The 17366-nt window shown below is 33.6% G+C and overlaps 4 protein-coding genes across 5 annotated transcripts; 1 reads left to right on the forward strand and 3 right to left on the reverse strand.

The window, feature by feature from the left end:
- Positions 1-3690: 3690 nt before the first annotated feature.
- LOC106760914 (phospholipase D alpha 4) lies at positions 3691-7000 on the forward strand. Its single transcript, XM_014644359.2, has 4 exons — positions 3691-3955; positions 4051-4608; positions 4712-5903; positions 6128-7000. The coding sequence occupies exons 1-4, from the start codon at positions 3866-3868 to the stop codon at positions 6562-6564; spliced, it is 2277 nt and encodes a 758-aa protein (XP_014499845.1). The 5' UTR covers positions 3691-3865; the 3' UTR covers positions 6565-7000.
- An 88-nt stretch (positions 7001-7088) lies between these two features.
- Positions 7089-8825, reverse strand: LOC111241636. The gene is made up of 2 exons (XM_022780347.1): positions 8001-8825; positions 7089-7849 (listed from the first exon to the last, which is right to left on the reverse strand). Exons 1-2 carry the CDS (start codon positions 8313-8315, stop codon positions 7577-7579), a joined length of 588 nt encoding a protein of 195 aa, XP_022636068.1. The 5' UTR covers positions 8316-8825; the 3' UTR covers positions 7089-7576.
- LOC106760612 lies at positions 8388-9185 on the reverse strand. The gene has a single exon (XM_014644031.1). It carries the CDS (start codon positions 9183-9185, stop codon positions 8388-8390), a length of 798 nt encoding a protein of 265 aa, XP_014499517.1.
- A 2297-nt stretch (positions 9186-11482) lies between these two features.
- Positions 11483-16986, reverse strand: LOC106762376 (protein FLX-like 3). 2 transcript variants are annotated; one of them, XR_001375817.2, is made up of 6 exons: positions 16881-16986; positions 16129-16677; positions 15864-16018; positions 15468-15541; positions 15132-15380; positions 11483-12166 (listed from the first exon to the last, which is right to left on the reverse strand). XR_001375817.2 is itself a non-coding variant. In XM_014646254.2 (5 exons), the coding sequence occupies exons 2-5, from the start codon at positions 16665-16667 to the stop codon at positions 15297-15299; spliced, it is 852 nt and encodes a 283-aa protein (XP_014501740.1). In that variant the 5' UTR covers positions 16668-16677; positions 16881-16986; the 3' UTR covers positions 15018-15296. The 2 variants fall into 2 exon arrangements, 1 of the variants encoding a protein (XP_014501740.1); XM_014646254.2 differs by lacking the exon at positions 11483-12166 and having other exon boundaries at positions 15018-15380.
- Between the last annotated feature and the right edge of the window lie 380 nt (positions 16987-17366).

A 17366-nucleotide genomic window follows, 5' to 3' on the forward strand; every position in this document is an offset into this window, starting at 1 on the left:
ANNNAGNNAAGTGAATGAATTATTGCATCTGTATTTTCATCTTATCTTTACAAAAAGGGGAGAAAAGTAATTATATAGAAGAGGAGAGAAAAGTAACTAAATAAGAGTAACTAAAAGAATTAAAAGCTAACGAAATGCAGTTACACATTTATTGTACTCTGACACATGTAAACAAGTGTTTGATCGACTGAATATAAGTATATAAAAAATTTTCATTATATTAATGTGTTTGAAAATATATATTTAATTTTGATACACTATTAATATATGTTTTTTTTTCTTTTATTATCCATAAAAAAGTTAATAAGTTTGATTTCTCTGGTACTTTTTCCCATTATTTTTCTAACTTTTTCACTCTAATTACTGTTAGAAGTGGGTTTTAGGTCTAACTCAACCCCACAAAACTGGCTTATAAGGTGAGGTCTGCACCCCACTTATATATTGACCTTATCTCTAGTCGATGTGGGACTTCCAACAATTACCACATCTATTAATATCATATTTTACTTAGTTGTTTTGTCTGTTATTCTTATCGAATTACTTTTAGTTTTAAAAGCTTTTATGTATGAATTTTATTTAAGTAATGGTATTATAATCGTTCTTGAGTAACAATTTTCTAATTAAAACCTTATTGAAAAGTATATATATAATTTGTCTTGCATAAATTAAGTTATCCTTGTGATAGAATTGTGATATAGATGTTAACAAATATAATTACGACATGAAATAGTTGGATATGCATTATATATTTATATTTATATTGCTATTGTTATCTAATGAAACGTGTCTATATCTGTAGTTATTTGACTTTTATGATAAAAGAATAACTTTTTTCCACTCCACCTAATCCTATTCCGTGAATATGTAACTTACAATATATTTATGTTATTTTTTATGAAACGATGCTATCCATAAGTTAAATATATTTCGATAGAGATATATTAGGCAGAGGAATGATTGGTCAGTGTTGTTATTACACACTTTAATTTATATAATAATAATAATACAGCTTCTATTTTAAGTTTAACAATTCACTAATTCATCTATTTCTATCATCTTTATCATTTTCCGATTTTTCCTCTTTATTTCATTATTTGTTCAAACAATATATTAAAATTTCTGACTTTATGAATGAACTCAGTATATTATTGTGGACTGGGAATGAGCTTTACATATAATTTAATGTGTAACTTAAAGCATTGGACACCAAAAGAAGGGACATATGGCTTGTATGGATGAGAGACCAGACCACATTACATTGAACCGAACCAACGTTGTAGGCCGGCAAAGCAACCAATCATCAAGCGCCACGTGTCCAAACGGTCCCCCGAGAAGAAGATTCCCAAACATATCTTTCCTTTTTCTTCCCTTTTTCTTTTCCTTCAATGATCAATTCTTCATAATTCATCAATGAATATGATCTATCATCGAACCTTTTTTCTTCCTTTGCTTTGCTGCCCAGATACCAACTCATAAAGCTTTTACCAGTTTCTTTCGTCCAAATTATTTATAAACTAAATTACTTTGAAAAGGCTAAAATACATTACAATATAAAAAAACTAAAATAATTGTATATTAATCTCACACTATTAGATAAATATAATTTCTCGATTTTATAAAATTTAATTAGACTTATATTTGTATTTTAATAAATAAGATATATATATATATATATATATATATATATATATATATATATATATATATCTTAAATACGAAATTAAAAATTAATAAATAATTTAATAATAATAATCTGATATCAAGTGAAATAGTAAATTCAATTGGTTTGTGTGTGGAGTTTGAGATTATAATCAAAACAATATTATGACTGTTGAATTATTATAGTAAAATTTTAAATTAATCATAAATACAATCACATACTTCTTTATTTCATCCTTATATTTGTAGGTTTTGAGACTAACTTATAATTAGTATAAGCTTAATTATGGTCTAATACTATAAATACATTATATAAATTTGATTATTGATGATAAGTGTTTAAATGTTATGACTGTTTGACTATTATTAGAATTCTAACTATGCTTCTATCCTAGATTATTTGGTCAATCAATAACAAATCACAAAATATTAAAATTTAATTTATTATTCTAAAAAAATAATCACTAATAGAGTGATCGTCGCTACTAGTTCAACATATGCATATGTATTTAATGATATAATCAAGATATTCATTTTCTCAAAATCAACTGAGAATGCCGGCCATTTAGGCATAAATATAAAAGGTTTGAAATAATATTATATTTTTTTCATATACGATGAACGTGTAAATGGAGTGAATACATTATCTAATAACATATTCAGAAAAAACTGCAGAATCGAGATGAATAGAGTATGATATATAATTGGATCTATGCATTATCGATAACAACTAAAGATAGATGTCAAAATAGCTTCAAAATTTCTACATATATTATTTTCAAGAAATCATAAGCTATGTTTCTTGCACTCTTCTTCCACATAATCATTCATGGCCATTTAGAAGAGTTGGCACAAGTTCTTATGCTTGTGTGGCCATGGAAGCTTGCTTTATTTGTGAAACTAATTCCCTAACGAAGCACATGATGAATATGGTAGCACGATGAAGTAGAACACTAACATAACTTTTCAGACTTCCCTCTTCAATGCTTAAAGAAACAGACTTTATGTTATTCAAACTTCAAGGTTTTTTCTTCTTCTTTTTTTCTGTATATTCATATAGCTACGTGCCTCAATCTATATGGCTAACATTTTTAAGGGGTAAATAATATTTTTTTTAAGTTTATCGATCTTTCAAACTTTCACGTATGAAAAATCTTTTATTAAATGATTAAATTGGTTTTTTGATATTTATTTTTTAGTGTTAATAAAGTTGCAATATAGAATATGCAATAATCATACATATTACACGTAATATAAAATAAATAGATGGCAAGAATTTGAATTATAAACAGCATAAAAAAATTACAAAGAACTAAAGGACAAAAATTTGTACATCTTTTATAATTAAAATGTTGAAAAATGTGATTAACAATTCAATGACAAAGAAACAAAGATAATGATTAATAGATAGATACTTCAACTTTGATGAGAATAAAACAATAACCACTTTTAATAGATTGATTAGTAAATAACATCTGCATTTTGGTTTATGTATACGTGCCAAAGAAGAACACATAATATTTAAAATAAAATCAATAGGACGCAATCTTTATAATAAAATTCGATTGTATAAAATTAAAGCATCTGTTGTTATTACATGCATGGCTACGTAATAAAACGCCTACAAAACAACAACAAAAATCTGTTCCATAATCTCAGTTGAAAAAAATAAAAATAACAACTTAAAAATTATAAATTGTATGATGTAAGGCATAATGATCCTTTATTATAAACTCTTAATTGTACTTTATTTTAATCCTAAGAGAATGTTTATTGTTTAACGTGCGAAGTTGGATGAGAATGTTTGAAGCATTCCTCGTATGTATAAGGAGAACATACGAAATACTGGAGCTGTTAAGTGGACTGAGTCTGGCAGAAAATCTGTGATTTGAGTTTAAGAAACTTGAGCTTGAAGCAAAAACTTGTGTTTTTGGATATAACAGACGTGACGGTTGGCTGTGACTATACGTTTAATTATGCATAATTCCACAAGTTTTCCCTAACTTGCAGCCCTTCAACAGTTCAATTGCATTTTAAGGTTCCCTTTGCTTCTTCCTCTGCAACACAAACCTCACAACCTCTATATATATATATGCATATATGTAATATGTCTTTGGTAACAGTTTTAACTTTATCTTCATTCCCTCAAAAGTCAAAAACCCAGTTACTCATTTTCTATCTCTAGTTCATATTGGTGCTTAAATCAATGGAGGAAATGTCTAAGTTCCTCATCCATGGAACAATTGAAGCTACCATCTTCAACGCCACACCTTACTCACCTTTCTTTCCCTTCAATGTAAGCTCTGCATAACTTTAATATTAATATGTTAATGTTAGCTGTCATGTGAAATTCTGCACTGGACTATAGACTCATACCATGTTTTTTTTCAGTGTGTACATAGAAAAGGAAAGCCTGCATATGTATCCATTAGGATAGGAAAACAGAAGGTGGCGAAAACGACACAAGAACGTGAACGTGTGTGGAACCAAACCTTTCAGATTTTGTGTGCTCATCCAGAAGATTCAACTATCACCATTACACTGAAGACATCATGCTTCGTTTTGGGAAAATTCCACATGCAGGCCAAGCGGTTGAAGGAAGAGAGTTTGATCAATGGATTGTTCCCTCTCCTCATGGAGAATGGAAAACCAAATCCACAACTAAAGTTACGATTTATGTTGTGGTTCAAGCCAGCAGAAATGGAACCAAGTTGGAGAAAGATACTAAGCAATGGGGAGTTTCAAGGGCTTAGGGATGCTACTTTCCCACAAAGGTCCAACTGCGAGGTTAAACTCTATCATGATGCTCACCATTCATCTACCTTCCACCCTCCTTTTGACCTTTGTGGCGCTCCATTAAAGCTATGGGAAGATGTCTATAAAGCCATTGAGGGTGCAAAATATTTGATTTATATTGCAGGCTGGTCTTTCAATCCCAAGATGGTTCTGGTAAACATGATCTCATTTCAATTTCTTATTGTTCTGGTAAAGTGTATCTAGCTAATGGGGTATAAATTTAGTTTTGAGTAGCTATAGTGTGGTTCTTGTGCAGGTTAGAGATCCTCAAACAGAAATCCCTCATGCTAGGGAGATAAATCTGGGTGAGTTATTGAAGAAGAAGGCAGAGGAAGGAGTGGCTGTGAGGGTTATGATTTGGGATGATGAAACATCTTTGCCTTTGATTAAGAACAAAGGTGTGATGAACACTCATGACGAGGAAGCTTTTGCCTACTTCAAACACACTAAAGTAATATGCAGAAAGTGTCCCAGGTTACACCACAAGTTCCCCACACTCTTTGCTCACCATCAGAAGACCATAACTGTGGACACCAGAACACCCTACTCTGTTCATGCCAGAGAAATTATGAGCTTTCTGGGTGGTTTAGATTTGTGTGGTGGCCGCTATGACACAGAAAAACACTCATTGTTTCAGACACTTGCTGAGGAATCCGATTACCATGACTTCTACCAGACAAACATTGCAAAAGCTAGCCTAAATAAAGGAGGACCGAGAGAGCCTTGGCATGATGCTCATGCTTGTGTTATTGGTGAGGCTGCATGGGATGTGTTAACCAATTTTGAGCAAAGATGGACAAAGCAGTGCGATCCTTCTCTTCTAGTTCCTGCCAACACTCTAGAAAATCTCATTCCCACATACTCGAGCACTCCAACAGAAAGGAATTGGAAAGTCCAAGTATATAGATCAATTGACCATGTATCTGCTAGCCAGTTGTTTAGAAGGCTAACTGTGGAGAGAAGCATCCATGAAGCTTATGTTGAAGCTATTAGGCGTGCTGATAGGTTTGTATACATTGAAAACCAGTATTTTGTTGGAGGGTGTCACTTGTGGCAAGAAGATAGGCATAGTGGATGCAGCAATCTGATTCCTGTTGAGATTGCACTCAAGGTGGTTAGTAAGATCAAAGCAAGAGAGAGGTTTGCAGTGTACATAGTCATACCAATGTGGCCAGAAGGAGTGCCTGAAAGTGAACCAGTTCAAGATATACTTCACTGGACCAGAGAAACAATGACAATGATGTATTGGTTGATTGGAGAAGCAATAACAGAAAGTGGGGAGCCAGGGCATCCAAGAGACTACTTGAATTTCTTCTGCCTTGCAAACAGGGAAAAGAAGGAAAAGGAGGAGTTTCTTCCTCCATTTTCTCCACATCCTGCAACACAATACTGGAATGCCCAAAAGAACAGAAGGTTCCCGATTTATGTTCATTCAAAGGTGATGATAGGTATGATTGTACTGCTCTCCAATCAGCTTTTTTCCCACTACTTTGCCAAAAAAACAACTGTTCTAATCATTTTATTTCAGTAAAAACCAATAGAACAGTGCAAGTGAATTTGTTCAAATAACTTCTACTTTAATCAGAAAAATTGAATTGGACTATGTAGAGTTGTGTGGCACAGACTGTGGTGTAGGTTATCTAACATTTTCTTTTGTTGCTTTTGGCACCAGTGGACGACATATACATATTAATAGGATCAGCCAATGTGAACCAACGATCCATGGATGGACAAAGGGACACTGAGATTGCCATTGGGGCATACCAGTTTCAAGATGGAGTTGATCGCCACGTAAATCGTGGTGATATTCATGCATACAGAATGTCACTGTGGTATGAGCACACAGGAAGTGCTGAGGAACTGTTCTTAGAGCCAGAAAGTTTGGCCTGTGTGCAGAGAATGAGGTCAATAGGGGATCATATGTGGGAAATGTACAGCAGTGAAGAAATTGTAGATATGGAAGGTGTGCACCTTGTAAGGTACCCTGTGAAAATAACTCAAGAAGGGTATGTGGAGGACCCAGATGATGGCGGTGATCATTTTCCTGATACAAAATCTCCTGTGAGGGGGAAGAGATCAAAATTCTTAAACCCTGCCTTTACCACTTAAGATAACCATACAACTGTCACACGGACACAGACTAGAGAGACCATTCTTTTGCTTATCTTTTTCACACTGAAATAAGTGTTCCTATTTATACACAAGAAGCTGAAAGCTGTTGACAATAAAAGTTGTAAGGAATTTTTAACTTCGCTATGTATCTAAATATTTAATGCAGAGTTAACACTAAAACGTGTTGCACGAGACAGGGAATGTAATAACCTTGTCCCAATAGCTGTCAGCATAAATGGACATTGGACTATATTTTCTATTGCGTGATTTCCAAATTTGTATGTAAGTCATCTTGAGACTTTTCTGCTGTAAGTATTAAAAGAAGCAAGGAACAAACAATTACATAAACTCTGGAGTTTAGTTTTCATAACAATATTGACAAATCACTGGCATTTCTCAGTTGGTAAAACTAATTCATGTAAATAAGTGATTAGAGAAGAAGAAAGTGGAGGCTTTATACATGTCAAAAGAAGAAAGTGTCACCATAATTTAAGTTGTCTGTGAAAATGCTCACCCTTTAACCATTTTACTAATCAATAATTAGGATATCCTGCTTTACTTTGTAAAGTGTAGCCATTTTGGAGAAGTAGAATTTTTATTTCCAGATTGCTAACTGTCTAATGACATTAATCTCCTTGCTGAATGAAGAAAGTTTGAAGACATCCCGCACAATAACAAAAAGAAAAAGGGATGATCTCATACTAAATCACGCGACCAGTTCATGTTAAACTGAACCTCCTCTGATGTGCTAATATGGTTCAATGTTTTCTTCAAAGCTTTGCCTCTGAATGTCTCTGGCTTTTCAGTTTCAGACTGGCTTTGAATCTGAATATCAACACTCTTTAAGTAATGTCTCCAGCATCTGAACTCAGGTTCATCTTTACAGCAGGATGGATTTTCTTCTCTATTGAGTAATTCATGACACAGGAACTGCAAATTCAGAACATCAAAAGCTAACTACAATTGTTTTCTTTCTGTATTCACCTCCCCTCTAGTTTTAAACATTATATTAACCTTCATTCTGAAACAATAAAAGGCAAAAAAATCCTTCTGCATAACTCTGTATATGACACAAAATACATATATAGGTGACCACAAGCGCTTTTACACGTAGAACACTGGGATGACAGGTGCAAAGCGAACCATCTAAAAGGAGTTGGTAAGCATATGATGGTGTTGAGAATTTGAGAGACCATGTAAGACATTTTACTTTAGGTGGTGGAGAAGTAAGCTCCATTTTCTGTACTTGTCCTGGCCATAGAATCTTCTGTGCTCTGAAAAACTGGTTGAAGAGAAAACTTAATAGCAGGAATTTGGAAAAAGAATATAATACTCAAGACAGATTTAGCATTATGAGCTAAAGTAACAGCCATGTTAATCATAGAAATTTGTTATGAATAGGATTGGAGAGTTCTGTATAAGTAGAATCATACCCCTCTATAAAAATAAGTTAAATGCACTGTTGGTTGGTTGAACATCTCAATGCAACTCCTGGTTGCAACATCCAAACCAGGGCAACCTCCAAGACATAGCTTCAGTGTGACTGTTGGCTTCAGAAGAGATGTCACACCATGGAAAGATGGAATAACAGAACCTTCATAATCAAGCTGTTCAAGTTTTGGGGCATCAACTCCAACATGAAGTGGATATGCAGAATCCTTGTTTGACAAGGACATGGTTCTAAGATTAGAACAAGCAACCTTTATCTTAGAACATGAGTTGGAGCACAGCTTCAAAGTCTCCAACATGGCATGTTCAAAAACAATTTTTTTTTTTATTCAAAGTTGCCACCCCCAGTGAAACGATCAGAAAAAAACCCTTCAATTGATCCATCCAACTGTAAGATTTGGTGCTCTAATCTCAATCCTGTGCTCAAGTGCTTGCTCAACTACTTCAACATAACTAAGCCTGGGAAGGTTGCAAACCATAAGGGAGTTCATTATGGTAAGATTTCTGAGAACAACTTTCTCAAGCAAGGGGGAGTCAGATAGGATCTTATGAACAATACAACTACTAGTTTCAACATTCACTAAAACCAACTCTGTGAGGCAATTAAAGGATGAATCACGGGTGCAAAATGATGGGTCTCCGGTAAAATAACAATCTTCCAAATGCACCGTGAGAAAGCATGTTCCGCAAAAGATATCCGGCGGCACATGGTATGTCAAGTTTGAAAATCTAATCTTTAGATGCTTGACATCATTTTGCAGCACTAAACTGATCCAATCATCTAGACAAGTGGCTATTTTGGAGATGTAAAGCATATTATACATGTTATGAAACTGTCGGCGTCCTTTGGCAAAACGCATGTTGAATACAAAGCTGTGAATGATTAGATTCTCATCAGGTGATCCCAAAAAATTCAAAGAATCTTTAACACAAGGCAAAAGGGTTGGCAAACAGCTTTGAAGTCCCTGAGTGGTTTCATTGAAGGAAAAATGCACTGTGATGAGTGAATTCCATAAGTTAAGCCAATACTTGGAGACAGTGACCATGACAGCAGCATCAGCAGTTGGTAATAAGAGAAGGATGTTGTCCAAAATGTGGTCTGCCAAATGTGTTATCATATCAGCATCACTGTCACTGTCATTAGTATCTGTCTCCTTTTCTTCTCTCATATTTTCTGAAGGTTTTGATTAGTACCACTGTTTGCCAGCAATAAAGAAAATTAACTGTTTCAAACTCAAAATAAGATAAATAAAAAAGTCAACTTTAAACCTACCTCTCAATTATTTAAAATAATTGATATAAACGTGATCAAAAAAGGAGAAAGAGAAATATGAAAGAAAAGAAAAAGGTAATGTGGACCAGTTCCTCCGTTAAAGATGATTATTTAACTTTTATAATAACTTGGTATGCCATTTCAACACAGCAGTTTAGGATCTGCGTTGATAAGGGATAATTCTGTTGAATGAAGAAGCTGAAGTCAAACTGTTCAGTGATCATAACCATGTAAAATTGGTGTAATGTTGGACTGTTTATCTAATGTAATAGTTTCTATTAGGTGATAACTTTTTTCATACCATTAACCCTAATGTTTATTTAAATAAGTTGTTTTTTTACTCCAAAAAGTTGTTGGTTATGGCAATGAATATGAAAAATCCATGTAAGAATAAAGAAAAAGTTAATTAAACGGTAAACCAATCATATGAAATTGTATATGTTTGTCACTTATTAATAATTTTAAAATATATAATATTCCATTAAAAAAAATATGTTATTTTTCAGTTGTTATCAAACTAAAACAATTAGATCCAAGAAAAAAAAAATAGTCAGTTTTAATTGATTAACCGTTTTATAAATCAATTTTCAATTATAATTAGATTCAATTTTAAGAACACATATCGTTTTACGTAGGATTTTTGTATGGCATTTGCCGATAAAGAAAATGGTATCAAATTTCAGTATTAGTGGTTTCAAATCTTATCATTCTTAATTATCTACCATGTTGCGAATTTACTTAAAACATGAAGCCTCCACACAGTAATAATTGAAAAGAGAGATTTTTCATCATCATCGATGTATTATATTCATTTCAGAATTTCATGAGCTGCACTAGGAATCAAAGGGTCATGTAAGTTAGATATTGCACAAAAAATAATAAAAGAACGTTAAAAACATATTTTTCTAACACGTTTCTTTTATAAATATACTATCTATTAACATTTACCATATTGACGAATCATACTAATCGCTGAAATTTATCAAAAAATATAATTTCTTTTAATACTTTCAAATATTTAATGATGTGCCTTTTTCTAATGTTACAACATCTTTTAACTTATATAGAATATATATGTTAGAAATAATTTGTTAAAGTGGGTTGCTAATAATTTTAAAGGCGAAAAGCAATAATATCCTTCAAACTTAACTAAAATCAAAGGATCAAAATATTGATTTATTTAAAGTTAAAATCTTACTTTAAGAAGATTCTAACTAATCTCACAGTTATATATCTATGAAGAATTTTTTTTATCCAGGTATCAAGGTATTTTGTAAACAAGGTTGTGAGACTGATTTTTTAACCGTTAGAATTAAAATAAAAATCTCCCTATAGCTCATTTATTTAGTATCTGTTCATTTTGACTTGAATATGTATTAAATCCATAATTTTAACATATAAGATATATAATAGAGTTAAATATGTTTTTATTTCTTATATATTGGAGCGATTTTGGTTTTAGTACTTTTTTAAAAGAAAAATACAATTTAGTCTTTCAACTTTAGAAAACTATGGTTTTAATTCTTTTTACCAAATTATTTTAACTTTATTTACTGTTTCAAGCGTGTTTCATTATAACATTTGGATTGTTTACATTGTTTGACACATTTTTGTTTCAATGTTAACTGAAAAACACATTTGAAATAACAAATAAAGTTAAAAAAATTTGATAAAAAAAATTAAAATCAGAATTTTTTAAAATTGAAGGAATAAATTGTATCTTAGTTTTGAAAGAGAGACTAAAATCAGAATTGCCCCAAAGTATAGAAACTAAAGACATTTTTAATCCTATATAATATAACAAACTGTATAAAATTATTAGAAAATGAAGTAAACATATAATCAACATAAAAGATCACCTTGAGTACCCAATTTCATTTTATCGTAAACAGCTTAAATGCTATATGACATGTTCGTCCTTCAAAATTTCAAACCCATATTTTATTTTAAAAAAAGTTATTAGAACCCTGTTCATTAAGTTCTGCATTTAAATATTCAGTAGAATATGAGAAATATGGTTTGTGCAAAGTAAAACTGCTCCAATCAAGATTCGCCATTGCAAATCAGAGACGGTCCAATGTTGGTGCATCTGTGCATGTAAAATTCAACGAGAATACTAAATATTCTTCAGCTGAAAAGTGGTGAGAAAACAATATATGAAACTAATGAATTAGTTGCACATATACACAATAATAGAAAGAAAGCAATTTAGCCACCACTTTTATAAACCTTAAAATAATAAAACCCTAATTAGTAAGGGGTACCTAGTTAGTTCAATGACAACTAAACCGCAATCACACGATCACAAGCAAGTGCATTACAATCAACCATAAATAACCTCCCATCCTCTGTTGACTAGCTTTGATCAGAAGACGAGAATCTAAGGCTTTGATCAATGATAATCCCGGGTCGTCCGCAATGTGTAGTAGGTTAGCATTGAAACTATTCTACACATTGCAACATGAATGTCTTTTAATGCAAAATCATGAGAATATAAAAAAAAAAAAAAAAAGTTTGTAAAAGAGGCATCCCTAAAACATGGTAAGCATCGTCTTAAGCATGGATTCATGATCCATCTAGCAAACTAACATTTGTAAATTTGACCGAAACCATCCATGCTTATCACCAAAGCTTTCATTTCCAATCTCATAATACGATGATCCAACCCAACAAAGGCGTGTTAATACCATTATCTCAATCCATCACGACCAGGAAAAATACACCCATCCACCAGTGATAAATGGTTCTTTGTTCCAGATAAAACTTAAACCGATTTTGCATTTTGAAATAACAAAGAACCTAATGGTGTTCTTCAAAACAAATATGCACGGGGCTGTCTCAACTTCTCCGTCCCAAACAAGATTCCCAGCTTTTCATCTGCAACCACATAAATAAAAGATTAGGATGAAATAAATGACAAGAAACTTAAACATGTATACAAAGTTCAGTAGCAGTAGGGGAAAATATACGAGAAGTATAACAAAAGACAAGTGAAATAACCCAGCTATGTTATATAGAAATAGAAGTATCAGAACAACACAAAGTAATCATTATGTATGACAATCGAACAAATCTCGAGAGAATTTAGTCACAAGACTGCTAGCATCCTTTGCTCTGAGAATATGTAACAGAAACCTCCAAAGATTCACGAGGCCAATTACTTAAGCACTACCTATAATGAAATGAATGCAGCTATTATTTATACAGGTGGAAGCTGATTAATCCTATCTACTTATCTCTCTAAGGAAGCTGACAGTTCATCTTGTCTTCTTAATACTCAGTCAAGCTTATTCCAGAGACCACAAATTCCAAATCGTAATATCGTGTTCAAGTCGGCAATAATAACTAAAATATAACCTAAAATAAACTAGTTGAACCTTATTGCCCTTTAACTAAGTAGTCTTGAAAATTCCAAATTCTGCTACATACATATGCGAATCTCTAACAGAGAAAAGTAGCAATAGCAACCAGTATGCCCAACCAACCACTGGAAATAAATGCAATCTATAGGCTGCAAACTCTGAACTTTAGCAATAATGCGCCCCAACTTAACTCGGTGGTCTGGCAATCCAAAAGGAGTTAACAATATTGAATGTTCCTTTTTGCTTGTATTAGCAGTCTAACAAAAATCAAGATCTATAGGAGCATTACATATAGAAAATTTTCCATCGTGCAACTTCAGACTGCTCCAGGCATGCAGCTAAGTTCTTAACACTTTAAATAGGACACATTGGCAGCTAGCATTATATTAAATCATTACACTATTATAGAATTAAGTTTTAAATTCTTGATATTATATTCAAACTTCAGGCTAGATGGCATCACTACAAAAAAATCTGAAGATGATCTGACCCTACTGTGCTCTAATTCAGGTGTGCAACAATTAAGTTTCATATTAAGCAGCATACTAAAGCTTACATGATTGTAAGCAGCAGGGTAACAAATAGCATGTTCTAGATTTGTTACATCATTTAGACCGATAAAGAGAAGCAGAATACTTGCCTACGAGCTTTCTGATCAACAGCTGGCCTTCACACATACTGCAGGCTCGAAGCCTTTTCTTCTGATATTCCATGGTGAATACGAGAAGCTTTCATATTGTGGGGGACCTTGACCAAAGAGATTGCAGCACCTCAACTTGGTATAAAGAAGAAGAAACTTTGTGATGGTATGAGATAGCAATTTCTTTCTCTTTCAAAACTTCAATATTTAAGATCGGATAAATTGGATAGCATCCCTCTTAAATCCTAAACCTAGGCAAATTTGTAAACTAACTATTAGCATCTCTCTCACCTTCATCAACCAATTTCTGGTCCACTTCAAATAAATAGTTTGCAAGAACAATACAAACACTATAGCACTACTCTCGCTGAGCAAATGTGACACCACCATGAACTCAGATTCTCATGTGCAATAATACTTTGTAATTGATATCAACTTCCATATAGTATTTGCAACTTAAAGCACCCAGGGTCTAACTGAACAATTGACAACAAAAGTCATATCCTACCAATAAGTCTCAGACATTCCCAATTCTGGATAAAGGTGAAGGGTTGTGGTAAACCCTCGGCAGTCAAGGTAAAACTTGTCAAATTCCAAAAGGTCTAATTGAACAATTCAGGTTTTCTAGAGAAAGACTAAACAGAATTACAACATATGTCTATATATGTATCTCCATCCACATCTGTTGTATTAGTAGTTTTCCTCAAATCAACAAACATAACAGAATGCCAGATTTTCTGAAGAGGAAAACATGTCCCTGCAACACTGTTACAGCCTTACAATGCAAATGTCTCATCATTCATCATTAATACCATCTATGACAAAACCAACACATTTCACCAGTTACCCTCCATGCCAGCAAAAAGTAGTTATGACCAGAAACTTGGCAAAGAAAGAAAATCAGGAATTAAAAATGCTTCAATACTCCGAAACATAATATTATGTGCAGGTACATAAATAGCCTCCAAATGTGAGCACAACCCCCTTCAACACAAGCAACTTTTCCAGGAAAAGAAATAAAATAAAGTTCACCGAGCTTGAAACTTCATCTCCAAGAAAAAGGCATCCTATATACACGTCAGTTATTTGCAACACAAGCAATTCCCAGATGTATATCCCAATAATTTGAGGAGGATACCAAATTACCAGTTGCAGCAGTACACTTTTTACAGCTAAATGTAATCCACCTTCCCACCACCATTTCCGGCACCTCAGGAAGGTTCATCCAATCTTACAAATAGTTACAAACTTTTAGATCTATCGCTTAATCCTAGCAAAAGCGTACTATAATCACAGAATAAGAGCAAGTTCTCATCTTTTGAACTTGAGTAAACCATATGGTATAGCCTAACATAATTTATTCTCCAATTTCCTCTGCATTCAATCAGTGTCCTCTGACAAAGTAACAGGACTAATTCCAAAATCACAAATCCATAATCCTTGACATGAGATGCACACAGCGACACCAGATTTCAACAAGGAGCACAAGGTAAATAATTGTAAGCAGAAATAAAATAACCAAAGAGTCTTCTAATAATTCTAGCTTGACAAACCCCTCATTTTTAACCTCAGCCCACATTATCCATCACAAGAGATAAAGAAAATCTCAACCTTACTCTGCTTCATTCCAGCTCATGGTCAACACAAAAAAATATTTTTACCCAGAATAAGAAATGAGAAATACTATTAACAATAGCAACCAAAAACATAATTGAAACAAGAAATATGTATCAATGGAAAATAGATAAAGGGAAGAAATCCGTCATATTGAATTTTAAACATAGAGATACTGCAGTAATGTTTTTTTTCTAAGATAAAGAAAAGCAACACTAAAACCTACACATGCCAGTTTAGGATTAAATATATCCAGAGTTCCAGATAAAATGACCATTGGTGTTGCATGCATACACAGTAGGACATCAAACTCAATCTCCACCATCCAGCTAACAGAAAAGGCAAAACGATGGCAAGCCTTTCTTCATCATCAACAGTAATTACTTGAATTTCAACGTCGATTCATGCGAGGTTTCTCATGTCCCTTTCTTGTAGCAGCACTCGCCCCATACATAGGACCCTTCTCTGCAGAACCCTAAACAGCATCACATGAAAAGTGAACACCATACCCATCTGCAAATTAAAGAGTGCTTAATCTAAAACCATTAAGGAAAGCACATACCAAGTGAACACCATATCCATCTGCATACGGTGGAAAACCCTCTGGGCTACCAAATTTTGTTCCATATTGCCCACCTTCATAAATGAAGCAAACATGAAAAATAATATGAATAAAAGAACGATGATAATATATGTGCAAATTGGAACTATGTGGTTCAAGCTGACTTTTCAATGATTAATGAAATCAGCTTTCAGCCATGATCCATAGACACTTCAAGATTGGTGGTCTATCACATTTATCAATCCTAGATAGCAACATGCAGTGGCCAGCCCCAATAATGTTATAGTAGGCAATAGCATGGCTGGATGAACACTACCCTGATGTGTGTCTGTTATATATTTTACAATATATACATGTAAATGATTAAAAAATTATAAACTTTTTGAAATGTCATACCTGACATACCAGCACCCCAATGTCTTCCATCAGAACTAGCAAGCTCAGCACGTAATTTCTCAACTTCCCGGGCCATGGAAACCAGATTTTTTTCCATGGACTGCCTCTGTTCCATGAACTCTATGTTTGCCTTCTTTTCATAATCCACCATGGTTCTGTGAAACCAAAATGAAACAGTTATTAGTTTAAGCAACATATATGGAGATACCTATACAAGAGCTTGACAATAGAGAATGAAAACCCTGGCAGCAACTGATGCACACACCTGGCACGCACTAGCTCTTGGTGCAGGCCATCCATCTCAGCTCTCATCATAGGAATCTGTTGATTATCTGCTTGTAACCTTGCAACATCTTGTGTGAGTGTCTGAACCTTCCCTGTCAGCTCTTGTTTCAGATTATTAAGTTTCTGAACTTCAGCCCGCAGTTGCATGACTTCATTCTTCAGGGGCTCATTTGCCCTAAGGTCAGCCTCCATTTTCATGCCTTTCTCAACAAGCTCCCTCGAATGCGCCTCGTGCTCAGCGCGAATGTCACCGATTGCGAGATTCATGCGATGAAGCTCCTCCTTCGCGGCCGCAAGGTCTCGCTGCAACGCCATGCGGTCATCAATCAACCTCCTGTTGTCTGCCACCAACCTCCGCATCTCAGCATGCTGAAACTCAAGTTCCTCTTCCAGCACAGCCGGATGAGGCGGAATAGGCGGGGGCCGCGGCATCGGAGGCCCGCGGGCATAAGGCCCATCCGGCGGATACCCCCTTCTGCCATTCAAGGGTTCTCTGTGAACACGGTGCCTTGATGCCATGTCAAAAGACCTAAAACGATAGACGCATATAAAATTGCAATTACAGTTACAAATTAAACTGCAAACATTTTTATATTCTGAGAATCAAAACGAATATTACAATTACATGAGGAAAAAGGCGAAAGACAAGAACAGTTAAAGAAATTATACGAAAAAGAAGGAAAAATTCAACCGATGCATAGAGTGAATTGATGATTGAGAAAGAAGAAAAACCTTGTGAAAAGAAAAGAGGGGAAAGGGTCTTCTGCGATGGAACAAAGAACGCCAATACCAAAACCCAACAAATAAAGAGGATCGATCAATTTGGCTCTTACGGCGTCGTTACATCACCAGTATTTATATTCCTCTTTCTATATAAATAAATAAATAAGTTAATAGCATTTGTTATGTTTTATCTATTTTTATTTCCTCTTCTCTAGTCTCTAACTTTTCTTATATTTATTTCCAAATTATTTGTTAATTTTTTTAATATCTTCAATATAAACCAAATAATCATTATTATTATTTATTAATGAAAACACGTGCCTTTATGATAAAAAATAAATAAATTTTTAAAGTAAATATAAATAATTATTATAATAAAAATAATTTTCTATAAATATCTATTTTAATTTTAAAAAATGTTAAGTTAAAAAAATCATCATATACAAAATTGTTTAATTTTAAAAATACAATCCAAAAAATAAAACCGATTAATAA

The sequence above is a fragment of the Vigna radiata genome, chromosome 5 (genome assembly GCF_000741045.1).
Source record: "Vigna radiata var. radiata cultivar VC1973A chromosome 5, Vradiata_ver6, whole genome shotgun sequence".
In the NCBI taxonomy this organism is placed as follows: Eukaryota; Viridiplantae; Streptophyta; class Magnoliopsida; order Fabales; family Fabaceae; genus Vigna; species Vigna radiata.